Raw genomic sequence first — 19,926 nt, 5'->3', positions numbered from 1 at the left:
TTCGTCCCCTCTATCTCCGTTGGGATCTTCCCACTTTTCTTGCATTTTTCAAATATTGCCAGTGGGCGGAGTCAGGCTCTGAACAGGGGTTTAGTTACGCTTTTAAGAAATCTTCAAAATGTTCACAAACTATATATTGTTGGAAAGCTCTAAGAATGTAGTTTTCATATTTCAAAACCTTTTTGCATTAAAAATAATGCAGTGACAGTAATTTATTAATTTGTGAGAAGAGTATGCAGCAAACCGTTGACACCTAGTGGCCGTTGTTGGTAAAACCACTAAAACTGTGATACAAACAACATTTTTTGTGATTTTAACTTAAAATTTGAAACAAAACTACTTGAGACTTATGGTTTCATGCTTGCATTATTATTTTAGTGAACATTTGTTTACATTTTTATAATTTTATTTATAAAATTATGTTTTAAATATTTTTATTTCTTAAAATAAATGTAAACTGCTATAACATTTTTTTTAAAAAAGATTTTCACCTCAAGACACTTCTGTGAAAAACCCTAAAGGGGTGGTATAGTATAGTATAGTATAGTGTATATTTCTGTGTTTATTCCTTTAATACCATTGAAATTGTTACTTTCTACTAACACAGAACATTTAGAAAAGTAAAAACATTGAAAGTGTTTTAAAAACAAATAGTATACTTTTTCTGTATTTAAAGACAGTATATCAGTTTTGTAAGAGAGTTTATCTCAGCTTCAGAATTAATTGCAGTGACAGTTAAAAGGCCTGAAAAACTGCTTTTTTAGAAATACAATGGCAAAGTAAATGACATCAGCTCACTTTGGGAAGCTGTTACATAGCCGGGCAGACTGAACCATGGTTTTTAAAAGGCACGTGTCTGAAACAGGTTTGAGTAGCCTACTTGATTTGGCAAGTTTGCAAATAAATGAGTGCAATTCCAACTATGTATAATTGCAGACTTGTCCTCTTGTTAAATGTATTTTTTGTTAGTTCGCTCCAGTATTAAGTCTGTAAAGCTTTGAAGAAAATGTGTCTTCCTTTATGACCTTTTAAGTACATCATTAAAGCTGTACAAAAATTTTGTATGCATGTTGCGTAGTTGTACTTGAAGAGGTAGTGTACGTTAAAGCTCAGCTTTGGGAAGAATTTAAGTTTAAGAAACCTTGACAAACCATATCATATGCGTCAAGCTTATTGACTCAAGGCCCATGATAATGGCTTTTTAAATCCAAAACAAGAGGATCAACAAAATATTGATGTAGTCAATTTATGCTTTTATCCAAACAAGACAGATGAAACGATTTATGGGATGTCATAAACATCCAATGCTTTAATGGCACAAACTAAATCTTGTCCTAGTTGTGGATTAAATAATAACTTATGATTTTACTAAAAATAGTTGACTACGAGGAAAGATACTATAAGATGACGTACATGCCCAATAATGTGTTTAGTTGGTAAAACAAAGAACAACAGCGAATAAGTTTACTATTCAAATCATGCTTCATAAGAATGCATATTTCAAACCAGCCAGCCACTGAGTGTGCAAACAAGACAAGCCTGCTAATTTTATTACTCGGAAGTTGTATCCAAAACAAACACTCACTGTCGAGCTGGTTTTGAAAGCATTTGTAGAGTTTGTGGAATCTAGCCCACATAACATGTGAAGCAGCTTTTCCACGGTGTGACCCTTCATAGGAAGACTCCCGGAACACGCCGATTGGCTGAGAATAGAGGTCTTCGACGTAACGCGGAGCTGCGCAGAGTGAATGGCGTATGACATCAAAGTATCACGAGAGCGATTCTAAAGGTGTGCTGTATTTTCGAATCGCTCCCGCCGGGCTTGATGTCAGAGGCCGGCTGGTCTGCGCAGCGCTGCATAAAGTCGAACACACCTTACACAGTATTCCTGCCCATTGGTTCACGAGGGTGCGTCAGGTCTCTATAGACTCTGAACCTTGAAACGGAGGGTTGTTTCAGGCAAACTTTTACAAGAGACGCAAATCTGGACATCTGGACAAGTGCACCGGCCTTAATAACGGCTATAGCGGAATTATGAAAAGTTTGAAACAGCGACTTAAGAAAACTGAGGTAAACATTATCGGCACTAGACGTATAACTGTTTCGCGTAGATTTTAGAGTGACTTTGTTGGACCAAGCCCATAACATGCCCTAAAAACTTGCTCTGTGTTTGAAGAATGGGCTGTGGGTGGTCACTTCTGCGGTGGTTTTAAATTGCATATTGTTTTGTTAAAAGACATAAAAAGTGTTGTAGCTGAAGTGAATACATAAGTTTATCAGAAATTAGCCTGCTGCTGAATATGTGATTGTCTTTTTATCGCTGCACATTAGTTTGCAGTTTCTAGTTAAACTTCACGCGTTTAATAAGATATTTGTTTACTTTGTTGTTTAACGCACAATTTAGAACACTTAACAAATAATGCAGACTCGTTTATAACCAAACGTATCCTGAAGTAATGTAATAATTTTTACTAGACCACAAAACACGCATTTACATTATAGTAGTAGGATGTAAAGCACAATAATGTTAATGTGTATTCTGATTTGACATTAGGTCATGGTTTAGTTACAGGGTTATTACACGTTTCTTTGTAGGGACTTTTGGTGAGCTAAGGTTTATGAGAGGTTATCAAAGGTTTACAAAGCCTATGATTTTATACTAAATGACAGTGTAGTAAAGCTATGGCGTAGTGTATCAACAGGTCTGCTTCCTGAATCACTTCTCCTGCAGGCTACAACAACTAAATGCTCATTGTTATAGGGGATCAAAAAGGTTGAGAACACTATTCCTACCATTGCACCTATTTCTACAGTATATCAAACAAATCTGTGACAGTTAACAAACTACTCCTTTGTACAAAAGTCCATACTGTTTACAAAAAACTTCAACTATATGTATTACACTTTTATCCAAAAAAGTTATATACAAGTTGACTTACACTCCTTCATATTAAAAGAAAAAAAATTGGTTATTATATTTATGGGTTCTTCCTAACCCCAAATAGCTGGAAGAAATCTGAAAAAAAGACAAACCAAAGCTCGTGTCTTGGGAGGTTAAAGCAAAATGGGGATGTGCAAAATACTAATAAATTTGGAATGTTCGGTATGTGATTAGTCATCAAATCTTTAAATGTAATGCTTTAAAAATCTATGATCACATGGTTGTCATTTTGGTAAATTGTGTGTTCCGATGTCTTATTTCTGCTTGCTATCTCAGAGCACAGAATGGGGAAAGTATGATGAGCGTCTGATGAAAGCAGTGGAGAATGGAGATATAGACCGACTCACAGCCACAATCAAGAAAGGAGCGAGTCCCACCAGACTAGACCCAGAGGGCCATTCTGCGTAAGTGCCACTTTTTTACATGATAAGATTAACTGCACTGAAAATCTGAGAATATTCTCGAAAATGTGTATGCATCCAGACCAGCTAATTTGCATAGAACCTCCGCAGAAAACACATTTGAACGTCTTTTCTATGGTTCTGTGCAAAAATGTCTGGGCTCATTTCTGGATTTGTTTTTTTAAGTGCAAGCCCCTATAAAGGTCACTGCGCTCAAGTAGTTTTTCAGTTTTTGATTTGACATGTGAATCTGTGAAACATTTACTGTATCCCTTTCCTCCCGAATGGGACTGGGTGTATACATACTGTCTATGCATTTCATCACTTGTTTCTTGCCACCAAAGAAAGCTGTTCAAATGTCCAGCCATGGGATTGAGGGAGGGAATTCTGATGACCTAATTTTTATGTCCTCCCTCATCCTCCCCTTTAATGCACAATGCCTTGATTGTTGTTGAATTTATTTCCAGTGTCCGCTTCTGAATAGAAAATAGAGAGTCTGTCCTAGCTCAAGTTTTTTGTAAAGGCATTTGAATAGCTTGGATGATGACCGGGACGTGCAGACTAACCTTAGGGGCTGTTTACACTTGGTATTAAGATATGTTTTCATCGATCGGATCACAAGTGGACGAGAGAGACACATCACGTTTACACCTGGCATTTAAATGCGTCTCTTTTGTCCACTTTCGACCGCTTCTGTCCGATCGAAAGGGTTTTCGACTACCTCTGAATGTGGTCGAAAGTGGACGAACTCAAAACGCTTTGAACACAGTTTACACCTGGCATAATAATGCCAAATGTAAACAGCCTCTTAGCTTTAATTGCCTGAAAACATTTTGATTTGGAGGCCATTTAAACCCCTCTTTTGCATTGACTTTGTTTCAAGATCATACTTTGTTTACCCTCCTGTCAATGACCCTCAAAGATAAGTTATCTACAGTGCTCTCTACGCTTTGTGCAGTGTTAAGGGCGATTTATAGTCGTGCGTAGGTGCTACGCCGTAGCTACGGCGTAGGCTATCCGTAGCCTGTGCGTAGCTCTGCGTAGCCTGACGCGCACCTCACAAAATTCCTAACAGCGCGTCGGCTCTACGCGGACCGCAAGCTCTGTGATTGGTCCACCAGAACCCCTCCCGTCAGGTAAAAAAAACTGCGTCATAGGTATTTCCGGTTGAGACGGTGAAAACAAAGATGAGCCAAGTTGAGGAGTGATTTAACTCAAACTGCAACATAAGTCGCTGTTTATTTACTTCCATCATTGCTGGTCTTCTCAAATTATACACAACAAGTTGCTATTTCTTCTTGTTTGTGGGTTAACTTGCTTAGCTTCTTCTTCTCTGACGACTTCTGCTGCTACTGTGGTTACACTCGTGATTACTGCCAACCCGCGGTTTCGCGTGTGTTTGCACGTCGACGCGGACGGCGACGCACAAGTATAAATGAAAACCGACGCGGAACCTACGCCGTAACTGCTACGCCGTAGGACCTACGCACGACTATAAATCGCCCTTTAGTCTATAACAAAGCTGCATTGATCTTAAGAAGTTTATCTAGAAAAGTAATTAAAAGATTTAAACGACAAGCTATGGTACTCTTACAATATTTGATAAGGATGTCTTTGGAGAACAACACATAACCATGGGCCTGCCACACAAGTGTTTGAATTGTTTGGCATTAAATTAATAAAAATAATGAACAACATTTATAGCAAAATGACTAGAATAGTCCTAAACACAAACTTGCTATATAGATCGAACAGAATTATATTAACTTAGATTACCTCGCTGCCTTTCTGCATGTCTCTGCTTGGGATAGGCTGTTCTTGACATAATAAAGTTACAAAAAATACCAAGGAAACAGGTCATACATATAGCTAATATTTGCAAACATTTCCATAAACCTCAGTATAAAGAAGAAACATTTTGGTATAAAGGAATAAATTAATTTATTATAATCTTTTATTAATGCAATGTTGTTGAGCAGAGCACACCAGTTTTTGAACACCCAGATGGCGTGTGAATATGTTTGAATGTAGTTGGTGTGTTTATCTGTTTTGATGACAGAAAGGTACAAAAGTTAATGAATGGCCAAAAAAAATATTTTTGGGGGATAAAATGGAGTTTTGATAGTTATATAGTATGTTTTCATTATACTTGGGGCTTTTTATCTTCAAAGATCAAAGACAATTTGACACCTATTAAAACACAATGTGCTATGTTACTGCCTAAAAAGTTTCCTGTTACTTTGTTCTTTTCCTGTCACTTGTTTTTGGAAAGGGGTTGTTATTCATTTGGGTGTGCCAGGCTTCCATTTCAGCCCATGTTTTGTGATTTTGTGTTAAACACTATTCCCTTAAAAAAAAACTCTTTTACATGATGATACATAATAATGACAGCAAGCTACTAACCTTTTATTTCTTTAACATAAAACATAAAATGTATATTCATTTGCTGTCAAAACTCTTCTACATTAAAACCTTGCCAGTAAGTTTTATGGAATGCCTGCTTTATTTTCTTTTATCCTGTGCATTTCATTAGGGCTTAAACACTGAGGTCCTCACACTATGCTTTTCATTCCTTTTTAAATCCAGATTTAAATCCATTTTTTGTTTATGGGCAAAACATGCTTGTACATGTGTTTATTACATACTCCTACATCTTATTCATCCTTCTTTTGTCTTCTAACTTCTCTAGATTTCAAGTGATAACCGACCGTCTTATTGCTCTAATAATCTCTGATATATCGTTGTGACTAGACTAGACAGGAGTGGTTGGGTGTATTTTCTGTTGAAACAGGTCTCGGCTTTCATGCATGTTTTTAAATGTCTGTTTGCTACATCCTTGTATCCTAGACAAACAAGGTTATGATGTGAATCTTAAAGGAACAATCAACTTTTTTTGAAAATATGCTAATTTTCCAGCTCCCCTAGAGTTAAACATTTGATTTGTACCTTTTTGGAATCCATTCAGCTGATCTCCGGGTCTGGCGCTACCACTTTTAGCATAGCTTAGCATAATTCATTGAATCTGATTAGACCATTAGCATCGTGCAAGAGTTTGGATATTTTTCCTATTTAAAACTTAACTCTTCTGTAGTTACATCGTGTACTAAGACCAACAGAAAATTAAAAGTTGTGATTTTCTAGGCAGATATGGCTAGGACTATACTCTCATTCTGACGTAATAATCAAGGACTTTGCTGCCGTAACATGGCTGCAGAATGCGCAATGATATTACGCAGAAGCAAAAAGTAGTCCCCTTAGTAACTTTCAATGGCAGGGGACTATTTTCGGGCAATGCGTAATATCATCGCGCCTGCTGCAGCCATTTTAAGGCAGCAAAGTCCTTAATTATTACGCTAGAATTATTTTTTAGCACGATGCTAATGGTGTAATCAGATTCAACGGATTGTGCTAAGCTATGCTAAAAGTGGTACCGCCAGACTCGGAGATCAGCTGAATGGATTCCAAAAAGGTAAAAATCATATTTTCAAAATAATGGAGTGTCCCTTTAAGTGCAGTCATACTTTACAAATGGATACTTTCATTTTCATTAACAAATAATAATAGCCAGCACAAATTTATTCATTCTGCATTTATACGTATAATATCATTAACAGGATTAATGTAATTATTCATAATATTAATAATAAAGCTTAATAAAGAGGTTAAACATCATCATAATAATGATGATAATTATACTTATGTGTTTTTTAAGGTTTCATGTTGCTGCAAGTAAAGGGCTCATAAATAGTCTGAATGTTATCCTGGATAATGGTGTCAATATAAAAGCTTTGGATGCTGCTGGTGAGCCTTCTTGCCTCCTCACAACATCATCATACAAACTCATAAAATAGCTCATTTGCTATTTAAGTCTCCATCTGATTGTCAGTTATTGTAATTACTGTTTTTCTCTGCAGGTAAAACAGCTTTGCATCTGGCAGCAGGAGGTGGTCATTCAATGTGTGTGCAAAGGTTACTTCAGGTAACTGTCCCCAACAATCACAGGAAGAAAGAATAGGCAGAAACTGCTTAGGAATGTCACAGTACTGACGTAAAAACAGCCCCTTTAGCGACTGCTTTGCCAAAGACTGCTCAGTGCTTTTTGTTTTGGATTTTATGTGTAAAGCCATTGTTTATTTCTTTGATTCTTTGGACACTCCTTTGCTTTTCATCTTACACAAAGCTGTAATGTGAATGCAGGACTGGACTGATGTAGGCCATCATTTTGTATCATAGCAACAATTGTTCTGCAATATCTGGTGTTAAAATGTGAATGTAGCAATAATTAAAAATAATGAAATGAATGAACATTTTCTATTGACAGTCACTTGCAAAAGCAACAAAAACATAATTAATAAAATCATAAATGACAAAGCATTAAAATGAGTAGACTGCAAATACAGTTAAATGCTGAGAATACAGTTTAGTGGTAAAATAGCCACATTAACTAACTCCTGATATTTGATTCAGATTCACATGTGCATTTGCATGTATGATGACAGAGTGCTAAGAGGCATTATTGTAATTTACATAATATAATATGCAGGGTGTATATGTAAATGAGTTTAAACTGTAGTATTGACTCTGAAAGTTAATAGTTTTTTATTTTCTTCTGTCATTTTTCTGACAGTTTAAATGTCCCGTTGACAGCACAGACCTGCAGGGGCGTACAGCTTTACATGATGCAGGTATGTAGATTTTTTTTTTGGAGTTTATTATATTGTTTTTTTGTTTATAAGCATCCATTAACATCAGTTTTTATCTTGACATTGTCTTGTGTGTCATATTTATTATTGCTTTTTATTAGGAATTCAAGAATAACTGCTTTGAAAGTATGCATCCAAAGCAGATATAATATCTAGTTGTCACAGTTGATGGGAAGATTATAATGTCTTGTTTTTGTTTTTCAGCATGTGTAGGCTGCAAAGCCATCATCAAAATACTGTGTGACAGTGGTGCATCTGTTGATGCTACTGACTCAGTACGTTTTAAGAATATATTTTACAGTTTTATGTACACTGTACAAAAACAGTCATGGTTAAAGTAAGAGAAACAAGTTTATTTTGAAAGTGAAAGAAGACAAAGGTGCTGTGATGGATGTTGCATTGATTTTTGGTATTTTTCTAGGATGGTATGTCACCTTTATTGCTTGCTGCCAAAATGTGCCAACCAGGATCTTGCCAGTTGTTAGTGCAGTATGGGGCACGCACTGTTCTTCGGGACAAGCAAAACAAGTAAGGGAAGGTTTAGAAAACCTAAATCTAATATTCAAGTACTCAAGGGCATTCAAGTTTGATTGCAACCATTCATTTTACTATGATTTCTATCTTTAACATGGCCTTACTCATTCATTATTAAAGATGCAAGGTTTTGTTTTTACAGAATGTTCTTTACATTATGTATGATGATTTTAAATCACAGGAAACAGACTTCAGCTAGTTTTTCATATTGGTATCAAGTCAAGATTACGTTAACAAAATAGGATCATTTACAACCTTTGTAATGTAAAATTCAATGATCACTAAAACTTAACATTTATAAAACATCACATATAAGTTAAGCACACTGTTAAAATGTAGACTGCTATGAGATTGGTTATTTATTTAAAGAAAAAATAGATTAAAAAACTAACATCAATAACAAAATATATTATTTTAGTCAATAAAAGGGTATTAGTTTGTGAAGAGATTAATTATAGTTGTCTCTCCACATCAACATTTTAAAGGTATAGTTCACCTTAAAATAAAAATTCTTTTTTCATAATTTACTCATCCTCATGTTGTTCTAAACCTGTATGAATTTCTTTTTTCTGAATAAAAAAACATGATGGAATTTAATGGGTACAATTCAACTGTGTGCTTACCATCATTTTTCAAAATATTTTCTTGGAAGTCAATGGTCACTATCTGCTGTATGTTTACCATACTTTTTCAAAATATCTTCTTTTGCGTTCATCAGAAAAAAGAAATTCTTAGAACAACATGAGGATGAGACAAAATGTTAATTTTAAGGTGAACTATCCCTTTAACTACCACGGTTTTGGGAAAGCATTTGAGAAAATGTAAACCTTGATGAAAACAAAGAAAACAGAATACATTAAGAATAATATAATAAAAACAGCTATGCTAACTAATCAATTATTACTATTCTGTTGCACAAAACACATTGGTTATTTGTGTGTGTGTGTGTGTGTGTGTGTGTGTGTGTGTGTGTGTGTGTGTGTGTGTGTGTGTGTGTGTGTGTGTGTGTGTGTGTGTGTGTGTGTGTGTGTGTGTGTGTGTGTGTGTGTGTGTGTGTGTGTGTGTGTGTGTGTGTGTGTGTGTGTGTGTGTTTGTGATTGTTTGTTTTGTCTAGGACTGCACTAATCCTGGCTTGTGAAAGCTCCTGTAAAGAAGCAATAGAGATACTCCTGAAGACTAAGGCAGATGTTTCTGCAGTGGATCTCTATGGCCATGATGCTTACCATTATGCCAAACTTAGTCAAAAACAAGACTTGATCACACTTGTAAAACAAGCCCTGGAAACAACCATGAAAGGTAGCGCTTTTCCTTATTGTTTATGACACTAAAACAGTAATAACAACACGTTTTATTGATGTAGCATACCTTTTATAGATTTTTGAAGCAGTTTGAGTTTTTGTTACACTTTATATCTGCATATAGGCATTTTTATATCTTTTTCTTGCATGTAGCAAGAGGAAGCAAGTCACTTGAGTTTAATGTTAAATGTGGATTGGCCATATGAAACCTGCACGCTATCATTTTAGGATGAAGTTTGTTTAAAGGAAGTGCCTGATAATTTTAGATCCACCTGTGCTCACGTTCAGTATAAATACTTCACTAACATAAAATCCTTTAGAAAAAGTTTACCCGTGTGCTGTCCTCAGTACAATGCTGCATGTTACCAAAAAGAGAGAGGCCTTGTTAGAGTTTAATCCAAGCAAATCTGTTGCTGTTTTAGGTCAATCAAGCCCATAGTACACATTTTCATCTAAATATAAATTGCTATCTTTAATTAATTTTTATGCTTTAAGTGCAGAAATACCACATGTAAAATAACATTTCTCTCTATATTATTCCAGCAAAAGATACTGCTACAGTTTCACAGAAGTCCCAACAGGTAGTACTGATGTTTAAACAGATGTTTGTTGCATTTGGATGGTTATTAATGACTGTTCGAAAGCAAACTGTATCATAAAAAGATGAATAAAATAATAGATACGTGCAACAGCAGACAATGGTGTAATGGATTCAGATCATTCACAACAACCCTATCTATTTTTTGATCATACTGCCACCTAGAGTTCTTTTACACTAATTGCAGTTTGGCACTTTTGAAATCCCACCCAGAACAATTGGCACACGGCCTTGTGGTCTCCTTGTCCTTGGTGAAAATCAGTTTAATCAAATGCAATGCTTATCGTGAGTGTGTGAATATACTTTCTTAGTCTTTATAACCGCCATTAATGATATGTAATTATGCTATATTATTAATTTTGCTTTAGAGAGATGTTAAAGAAAATTTATTTATTGAACAAACGCTTATTTATATTCCTCTCTACTGGGTGTGCAAAAACATATGGACTTTTTATATTAAATGACGGTGTTTCTCTTTTAAATGCCTAGGCTAAACCCCCATCTTTAGGAACTGGCTGGAGCAAAACAGGATCAGTCAAAATGGACAAAGTATCGTCAGAACCAGCTACAGTGAGTTTCGTGTATAAGATGTATAAGTCTTTGTTATCTGGCCGATATTTCTATCTCAATGACCTGTAGTTGAATGTAGTTTTGTAAACAGTTGTGAGTGCCATCAGTAAAAGTTTATTTCTAAATTACAGAGGGTACATGGTAGCCATGGTAGTTTCCATGAGGGTAAGGGGCATCTTACATTTTCATCGTTTTTGATCATGCAGGAACTTCAAGACTGCAATCAGTAACTTTATAGGGCTAGGCTGTAACTAAAATGTTTTTTGTTCCTTTAAGGAAAAGATGCCAAACAGAATAATAACTTGGAATCCACACAGGTATCCTGACTCTACATACTGCTTCTACACTACAGTATTCATTTAATGATAGTGTATTTGTCATATTAAATTTAAATGTTTCCATTTTTATTATTTAAATGTTAAACAGGTTTAGCTACCCCTCATTTGTAGATAACATGCATGACTTGATCTGTGTATGACTCATATACTGTCAATTACATTACATTTAATAATTAGGGATAGTTCACCTACCGTAATTGAAATTTTGGCCTTTTCAAATAACTTAAGATTGTCCCTGGTCCCCATTCACTTACATTGTGTATATATATAAAGCAGATTCTGCTAAATATTCAAAGGGATTTGGAATGACATGAGTGTAAGTGCTTAAAGGTGAACTAATACCTTTCACCCCACTTTTTTTTTAAAAAATATACACATTTTCCAGCTCCCCTAGAGTTAAACATTTGATTCTTACCGTTTTGAAATCCATTCAGCTGATCTCTGGGTCTGGCGCTAGCACTTTTAGCATAGCTTAGCACTATCCATAGAATCTGATTAGACCATTAGCATCGCGCTCAAAAATAACCAAAGCGTTTCGATATTTTTCCTATTTAAAACTTGACTCTTCTGTAGTTACATTGTGTACTAAGACTGACAGAAAATTAAAAGTTGCGATTTTCTATATGGCTAGGAACTATACTCTCATTCTGGCGTAATAATCAAGGACTTCGCTGCTGTAACATGGTTGCAGCAGGCGTAGTGATATTACGCACTGCCCGAAAATAGTCCCCTGCTATTGAAAGTAACCAAGGGGACTATTTTCGGGCAGTGCGTAATATCACTACGGCTGCTGCAGCCATGTTACATCAGCAAAGTCACTGATTATTACGCCAATTTGAGAGTTTAGTTCCTAGCCATATCTGCCAAAACGGTAAGAATCAAATGTTTAACTCTAGGGGAGCTGGAAAATTAGTATATTTGTCCCTTAAAAGCAATGTTTTGGAACCAAACTGTTTTTGGGCACCATTGACTTCCATAGTATATTTCTTTCCTACAATAGAGGTCAATGCTGCTCCTGTTTCCTGCTTCATTTAAAATATGTTCCTTTGTGTTCAGCAAAACACAAAAACGTATACAGGTTATACAGGTAACAACAAGAGGGCGAGTAAATGATGACAGAATTACATTTTTGGTTGAACTATCCCTTTAAGGCCTTCCTCACCAAGTAATACACTTAAGTTGTTTTATAAATTGATTGCTTATTTCTGAGAGAATGGAAAGATTAAGGGACTGTATTGTCATTTGACACCAGCCCTATTTTATATCCCCTTCTCATCAAACTGAAAAGTTGAATTTAAATGTACACATCTAAACATTACTCTTGTTAATAATTTAGGTCAGGCACCCACAGTCAGCTCCTGTCCCGGTAAGATCTGCTCCCGTATCAGTGGACTTATTGCCTGGTGAGGTGGAGGCACTTAGAAGAGAACTAAGAGACACACGGAGACGACAGGAAGCAGCAGAGGCAGAGGTTCATAGGCTAGATACAGCGCTTGCCCTGCATAGCCAGGAGTACGAAGCACTGAGGAGGAACAGTGAACAAGCCCTGCATGCGTCCCACGCTCGGGCGTGGGAGCTGGAGGAGGCCTTGGGTGAGGTACAGAGGAGGATGGCTGGCTCAGAGAGTCGAGTAAGGCAGATGCAAGCTCATCTAGTGGCTGTCAGGGAGCATTTGGTGGAGGAGCTGAGAGTCCAGCTTCAAGAGGCCAAAGGTCAGCGAGAGGCAGCAGTAGGAGAACTGGGCAGAATGCAGATGGATCTCAACCATAGCAGAAGGGAGGTGGAGCAACAGAAGGAGAACCATAGTTCCTTGTTGCAGGAACTAAGCCGGCTTTCCCAGGAGATGCTTAGCAGAGAGGAGCAGATAAACACGCTGAAAAACAGATTAACAACTTTGGAGAGACAGCAAGTTGAGATGTTGTGTAAGGAGACCCAAACCTCATCAGAGTGTCGCCCCACTGATACAAAGAGCACCATGACTGATCTCACCACCGAGATACGTGAACCAACCATTGACCTGGAGAGCTACATCAGCAAGGCTGAGCACACGGCCGTTGTAACCTCTCTGAACAACACACTGCAGCAGGCTGAAGCCACGGCTCTGCAAAAGTATCAGAGTGCTCAGGAAGAGAACCAGAACTTGCTGAAAGAGCTCCAAGAACAGAAGGCAGAGCTCGACACCATCCAGGAGGCCCTGCGTGCCAAATTTGTCCCTGTTGCTTTGTTGGAGGAAAAAGAGAAAGAGGTGGAGCAGCTCAAACTGACCATTGAAGAGATGGAAAAGAAACAAACCCCGGGGAGTGTGAACATCTCACTCACAGAAAAGGAGGATGATCAGAGAGGAGAAAACAGGCAGTCGTGCACTATCCAAATAGCAAGTGAAGCAAAGCAAAATCAAGTATCTTCTTCTAAGGAAAGTGAAAAACCAGAATGTAAAGACACTAAAATTGCAGAGGAAAAAGTGCTGCCAAGTGAAAAAGACAGCAAAAGAAGAAGCACGTCATCAGATGCTAAGGTTAATGATTATTACTTGTATGTTCATTCTTTTGCCTTTCATTCCTTCTTGTATATCCAGATTATCGAGTCTGCATTGAGATCATCCTAAAATCCAGATAAGCAGATTTTATATAATCATTTAAATATCATTAGGTAAAATACTTAATTAACATTTAATTTAAATGTTTTAACCTATTTTTCTATTTATTTAGTTAACATGTTATTACAAAGTATAACCAGTGTGGTGTACATCAGTGATTAAACATCTGAGAAAGTAATCGGGGAAAAAATGCTTAATTAAAGGTGCAATGTGTAACTTTTATAAGGCTATCTTGACATATATGCAATATTATATACATAACTATATTATCAGTGGTGTATAAAGACCTTACATAAGGAGCTGTGTTCTTTTTATCACCTTCGAATGAGCCGTTTTCATCAACATACACTGTGGGTCTCTGCCACGTTTTACAAACTGTTTTACAGAGTGAGTTTTGTCCCTACGATGACATGTTTGTCCTGTAGCAGCTACTGTAGTTTCTCATTGCATTTTGAAAATTGAGGGTTTTTCTGCAATTCGCAATCTCACTGCTAGATGCTGCTAAAACACACATTACACCTATAAAGAGAGCCAAGCATTTATAGTATTTTACAGAATTGGAGTTGTGCACTTCTGATTGTCTGTATCACAACATTCAATTTTTCAATTCAATTCAATTTTATTTATATAGCGCTTTTCACAAAAGTCAATTGTTTCAAAGCAGCTGTACATAAATAGAAGCAGTGAAAAGCACAGAAAAACGACAGATAGCACAACAAAATACAAAATAAATTTGCTGCGGCTATGACTCAATATTATAAGTGCACGTATTACTAAAGCAACGTCTAGAAGAGGAAGCTAAGTAAAGCCCAAAAAAAGGCTGCCTCCCCGGGGTGAAAAACCCCCTAGGAGAAAAAAAAACCCCGTGCTTTTATCCGAGGAAAAATAAGTCCTAGGAGGGAAAAACCCTTGGGAGAACGGATAAGGAGATTTAGCAGAGATTAAGCGGGTTCTGCCGGTGATCGTTGGTCAGGCATCAGCTGGGCATCACGTTGAAGGACAGCCAGTAGATCAGAGGTGTGCCGACTTTCACATCTACCGGGACTGGGTCTGTTTGTCTCGTTGTCCTCGGGTCGAGGACGAGACAGGGAGAGAAAAACAAAATCGTATTAGCGTAGCGGCCGTTCATAGGTATTGAAGTGTCACACAGTGATGTGGTTTAACTCAGCTTCGTTCCAGACAGACTAACTATTGCGGCATAATTATATTATCTACAGTTTAGGATTTAGCAAATTGGGGGCCCAATGCGAGGGTATATATGGTAAATAAGGGTCACCTTCCGATCTTTAAGAGAAAATGAAACCTGACGACCCGTATGACTAAGGCCTAAAGCCCCACTGTCATCGTTAATGCAGGTTCAGTGGCAAACGGGTCTATATTGTATGCAATTTACAGGACCAGGCAAAAACGCCAAAACATCGCAACCCGACCATACGTGCTAACCCGTTTGACTAAGGCCGGAAGCCCCACTGTCGTCGTTAATGCAGGTTCAGTGGCAAACGGGTCTATATTGTATGCAATTTACAGGACCAGGCGAAAACGCCAAAACATCGCAACCCGACCATACGTGCTAACCCGTTTGACTAAGGCTGGAGGCCCCACTGTCGTCGTTAATGCAGGTTCAGTGGCAAACGGGTCTGTATGGCATACTATTCACAAGACTTACGATAGCGCCAAAATCGCAACCCGACCATACGTGCCAACCCGTTTGACTAAGGCCGGAAGCCCCACTGTCGTCGTTAATGCAGGTTCAGTGGCAAACGGTGGCAAACTATTTAGTGCAATTCATTTTAAGTGTTCATGCAGAAAAGGTTTTTATTTATTTATTTGGTTGGTCTGTGTTATGACCGTGAGTGCATTGTTCCGTGAAAATAACTATTGCGATTTAAGAACCTTTACTAGACAAATTATGCGAATGCTTTGTTGAAGAGAAAAGTTTTAAGTCTAGATTTAAAATGATCGACTGTGTCTGATTCTCGGACATCAGTTGGTAAATCATTCCAGAGCTTAGGGGCTAAGTAGGAAAAGGATCTTCCACTTTTAGACACTTTTGATAGTCTAGGGATAATCAATAGACCAGCATTTTGCGACCGTAGTGTGCGTGATGGATTGTATTCTGATAGTAATTCTTTAAGATATGAGGGTGCTAAGCCATTTAAAGCTTTGTAGGTGATTAGTGATATTTTAAATTGAATGCGATATTTAACTGGTAGCCAGTGTAAAGATGCCAGAATTGGGCTTATGTGGTCATACTTCTTAGATCGAGTAAGTACCCTTGCAGAAGCGTTTTGAACTAGCTGAAATCACATATCCTAGTAATCACCTAAATTTGTGACCCCTGCCTTGTAAAAACCCAGCTAAAGTAATTTTTTGTGATTTTCCTGTTTTTGACATAAAATCATTATACATAATGTAAAGAACACCCTGTAAAAAATAAAATAGATATCATTAATATTGACTGAGCAAGACTATCATGAAAATCATGAAATTAATGGTTAAAATCAAACTTTGATGGTCTTAATTACATAATTAGATACCGTATTTTCCGGACTATAATTTGTTCTGGAGTATAAGTCGCATCAGTCAAAAATGCGTTTTGAAGAGGAAAACACATATCCGTCGCACTGAACTATACACCGCATTTATTTAGAAAATGATTTCACAAAATCCAAGCCGAAGAACAGAAATTTAGGGGACAGAGAATGAAAAACCATTTTTACCTTGTATTTGTTGAATAATGGTAGTCTACCCACATTCACGAACATACAAAAAGTGCTAGACATGCTAAACATCTCAGTCTCATAGAAATTCCTTTTTTAGAAATGTCAGCCAGAAAACGGCCCAATCTGAAAAACTGATGCTTATGATATCACAGGCATCTCACTGCCCCTCCACTTTAAAATAATTGGCTACATTTTTTGAGTGGCAGCAAAGTCAGCCAATCAGTAATGAGATTGCAAGTTAAGCCAGTAGGGGGAGCCAAATAGGTGCAAAACCACTTGTTTAAAATCCCCAACCTTAAAAGAGCTATCTGAGAGAGGTTTTTAGGAAGCTTCTAAGGCATTACAGACCCAAACAAAAATTTTTTTGTCTACATGTCACATCACAGAACAAGGATAAATACCCCGTTCAATCATTCTATGTCACCTTTAATCTAGAAAGGCAAGTTCTTCAACCAAACAATAGCACAGAACAGCAGGCTGAATAAGTGTCCGTACATGTTAAAGTAACATAAACAGTTATATACACGATACACAATAGCATACAGAACATACCTGGGAGACTAAAATAGGCTAAATTAACACGACAAGCCAAGTTCAAAAAAGTCCCGAAGTCATTCCGCATCACTGAATCCATTGAATTACATAAATACAAGAGCAGCATAGAGCGGACTCTCGCAGCTGTAGAAGGTTATGGTTTTCTTGGTTCATACAAAACAATTTTGACGTAAATGTTACACCTGACTACAAGTTCCAGTACCCGCCAAGCTATGAAAAAAGTGTGACTTATAGTCCTGAAAATAGGGTAATTTGACAGGCAGGGTCACATTTGTTGCAGAAAATATAAAAATCTAGTCACGTGTGTTCTGCCTTTCAGAATTCTAAAGAGCTGGTGAAGCACAAAGAACAGCAGGATAACGCAACATCGGCCATTAGCTCCTGTGAGCCCCTGCAGTCAAACATCTTCCTCCAGGCTCAGGTCTACAGCCTACAAAAGCAGCTAGAGGTTGGTCACTCACTGAATGCTGGATATTTAAGAAATGCTTCACTTGAGATTACCCTGTTTTAGAATGTGACTCGAGAAGGACTGATAAAAGCTGCATTAAACTGAATCAGTCTCCAGAGATATTTTTTCTACTGTCTCCTTATAATTGCTTTTATAGTAATTATTAAAAAACAACCAAAACAAAACAATAGATTATTGTACACTTAGAAATAAAATGTAGGTTTGTTTATTATTTATTGTATATATTTATCATAAATTGTTTTTTGTACATGATGTGAAAACCAATGCACTTGGAAACCCCTGTCTTCTTTTATCGGCAGGACTCTGAAAAGCATTACAGGCGTGTGCTGTCAAAATACCGGACACGTTTGCTCAGTGCAGCACAGGTAACATATTATTCTTTGTATTTCATGTATATTATATTATATAGTGTGCTAAAACTCAACTCAGCTACTGAAAATGGCAGCATTTATGTGGTTAGACATAGCAGTGGTCTTCTTTTCCAGGGTTACATGGATGAAGATGCCAGAGTGGCACTGCTTCAGATTGCCAAAATGAGAGAAGAGTATGTGTGTTGAGCAGTCATGTGGATACTCATATATATGTTTAAGCCACACAGCTATTTATATATTTTGTGCAATTTAGGTTTATTTAATGTGCAAATTAATCTTGCATTGTTCAGTGAAAAGTTAGTCCCACCACAAACTCACATCATTAGCTGAGCCAGAATCAATTACGTCAGAATCAGTTAAAATTCTTTGATAAACCGAACCTGTTGATTCCTGTGGTTCATGTACAGCTCTCTAATAATTGCAGTATGTTTCATCGGTCCTTTCACCCTGCAGGACTTGTATTTTAAAGTGAAGAAATCAGACTGCCCTCTTGTGTTCTGTGCTACACACTTGTTACTTTTTTAATAAAAAAATATTTTATGTTTTCTCGATTAAGTTCTTGAATAAGAAAATAAAATGTTTATGAATAAGAAAATAACATGTTTATTGTTGATTAAATAATACAGCAACAGTCGATTTATGTGCAGTTTTTTTACATTTGATGTATAATATAATTTATATATACATGAATAAATAATTGAATAAGAAACATTTCTTGTGATCTATCATTTTGGGGAAACGGGAGTGATTCTGGTTGTTTTTTAATAGTTTATTCAGTATCTGTAGAAAAAAACATATGATTATTATCTTAAATCTAAATAGTAGTGCTAGGCAAAGATTAATTGCGATTAATCGCATACAAAGTAAAAGTGCATCATTTTTGCATCATGTATGTGTGTGTACTGTGTGTAATTATTATGTTTATTTAAACACACACATACATTTCAGAAAGATTTTATTTATGTATCCATTTTTTTTTGTTAATATAGAATATATAAAAATATAAATAAATATATATACACATGTAAATGTTTCTTAAATACATATGAATGTTTGTGTATTTATATACACATAATAATTACACACAGCACACAATCATATAATATGCACACAAAAAAGCACTTTTAATTTATATGCGATAAATCGCGATCAATCTTTGCCCACCAGCACAACTTAATAGATAACAGAAACTTAAAATTTAAATATAATATAATTTGTCTGCAAGGCACGTGCGTTACGTTACCAAAATACATGACGTCATCGCGCTACAATCTGCAGGGAGGGGAGTATTTGAATCGTACGTGTTTTCTTTATTTGTTCATACATTGGGTTATTAATTAATCGTTGGTATTCTTGTTTCATAAATGTATACCATACGTTTGTAAATCCTGGGTTTCGTTCCTATTTAAATATTTATAAGGTCAAAGTTCGTTTTGGATGAACACAAATCGCGACAGGTAAGCTTGTTCAAGTACTAACGTAACATGTACACCTGTAAAAAAATATTGCCACAATGTTGCGTTAAATTTTCTAAATCTTCAATAATAATTATACTGTTTCCTCATAACTCCAGTTTACACATTTAATGCTTGTTATTTTTAACAAACGCATGAATATTTAATGAGGTAAGCCCTGGGCAGTTTTGATTGGCTGTCTGTTGCCAAACAAATCCACCGCATGCTCCTGACCCGGGGTTAAAAGCGATGTCAAACCCCAAAATTACAACTATAAACCGCTGTTTAACTCGGGGTTAAAGACTGTAACCCAAGGTTAACTTAAGTGCAGTCTAACGCCTGTTTCACACATACTCCGTATGCAGTGCGTTTGCG

The 19,926-nt window shown here is 36.7% G+C and overlaps 1 protein-coding gene across 1 annotated transcript; it reads left to right on the top strand.

The window, feature by feature from the left end:
• The first annotated feature begins 1,911 nt into the window (after nt 1-1,911).
• Nucleotides 1,912-18,810, top strand: uacaa (uveal autoantigen with coiled-coil domains and ankyrin repeats a). The gene is made up of 16 exons (XM_065283244.1): nt 1,912-2,070; nt 3,218-3,345; nt 7,055-7,143; nt 7,257-7,321; nt 7,970-8,027; nt 8,250-8,320; nt 8,467-8,573; nt 9,694-9,875; nt 10,421-10,458; nt 10,965-11,045; nt 11,177-11,210; nt 11,322-11,362; nt 12,720-13,898; nt 17,577-17,705; nt 18,026-18,091; nt 18,212-18,810. Exons 1-16 carry the CDS (start codon nt 2,035-2,037, stop codon nt 18,281-18,283), a joined length of 2,376 nt encoding a protein of 791 aa, XP_065139316.1. The 5' UTR covers nt 1,912-2,034; the 3' UTR covers nt 18,284-18,810.
• Nucleotides 18,811-19,926: the final 1,116 nt, after the last annotated feature.

This window comes from Paramisgurnus dabryanus, chromosome 9, assembly GCF_030506205.2.
Source record: "Paramisgurnus dabryanus chromosome 9, PD_genome_1.1, whole genome shotgun sequence".
Classification (NCBI taxonomy): Eukaryota; Metazoa; Chordata; class Actinopteri; order Cypriniformes; family Cobitidae; genus Paramisgurnus; species Paramisgurnus dabryanus.
The sequence above is the reverse complement of the archived record's forward strand: the minus strand, read 5'-3'. Positions and strand labels throughout refer to the sequence as shown.

What these genes read in the sequence shown, in the direction of transcription:
- uacaa (XM_065283244.1), top strand. Translation starts at nt 2,035, where the DNA reads ATGAAAAGTTTGAAACAGCGACTTAAGAAAACTGAG. An exon ending in GTGTGCAAAGGTTACTTCAG is followed by an intron (nt 7,322 to 7,969) that starts GTAACTGTCCCC and finishes TTTTTCTGACAG; the next exon opens with TTTAAATGTCCCGTTGACAG. An exon ending in ATAACTTGGAATCCACACAG is followed by an intron (nt 11,363 to 12,719) that starts GTATCCTGACTC and finishes TTAATAATTTAG; the next exon opens with GTCAGGCACCCACAGTCAGC.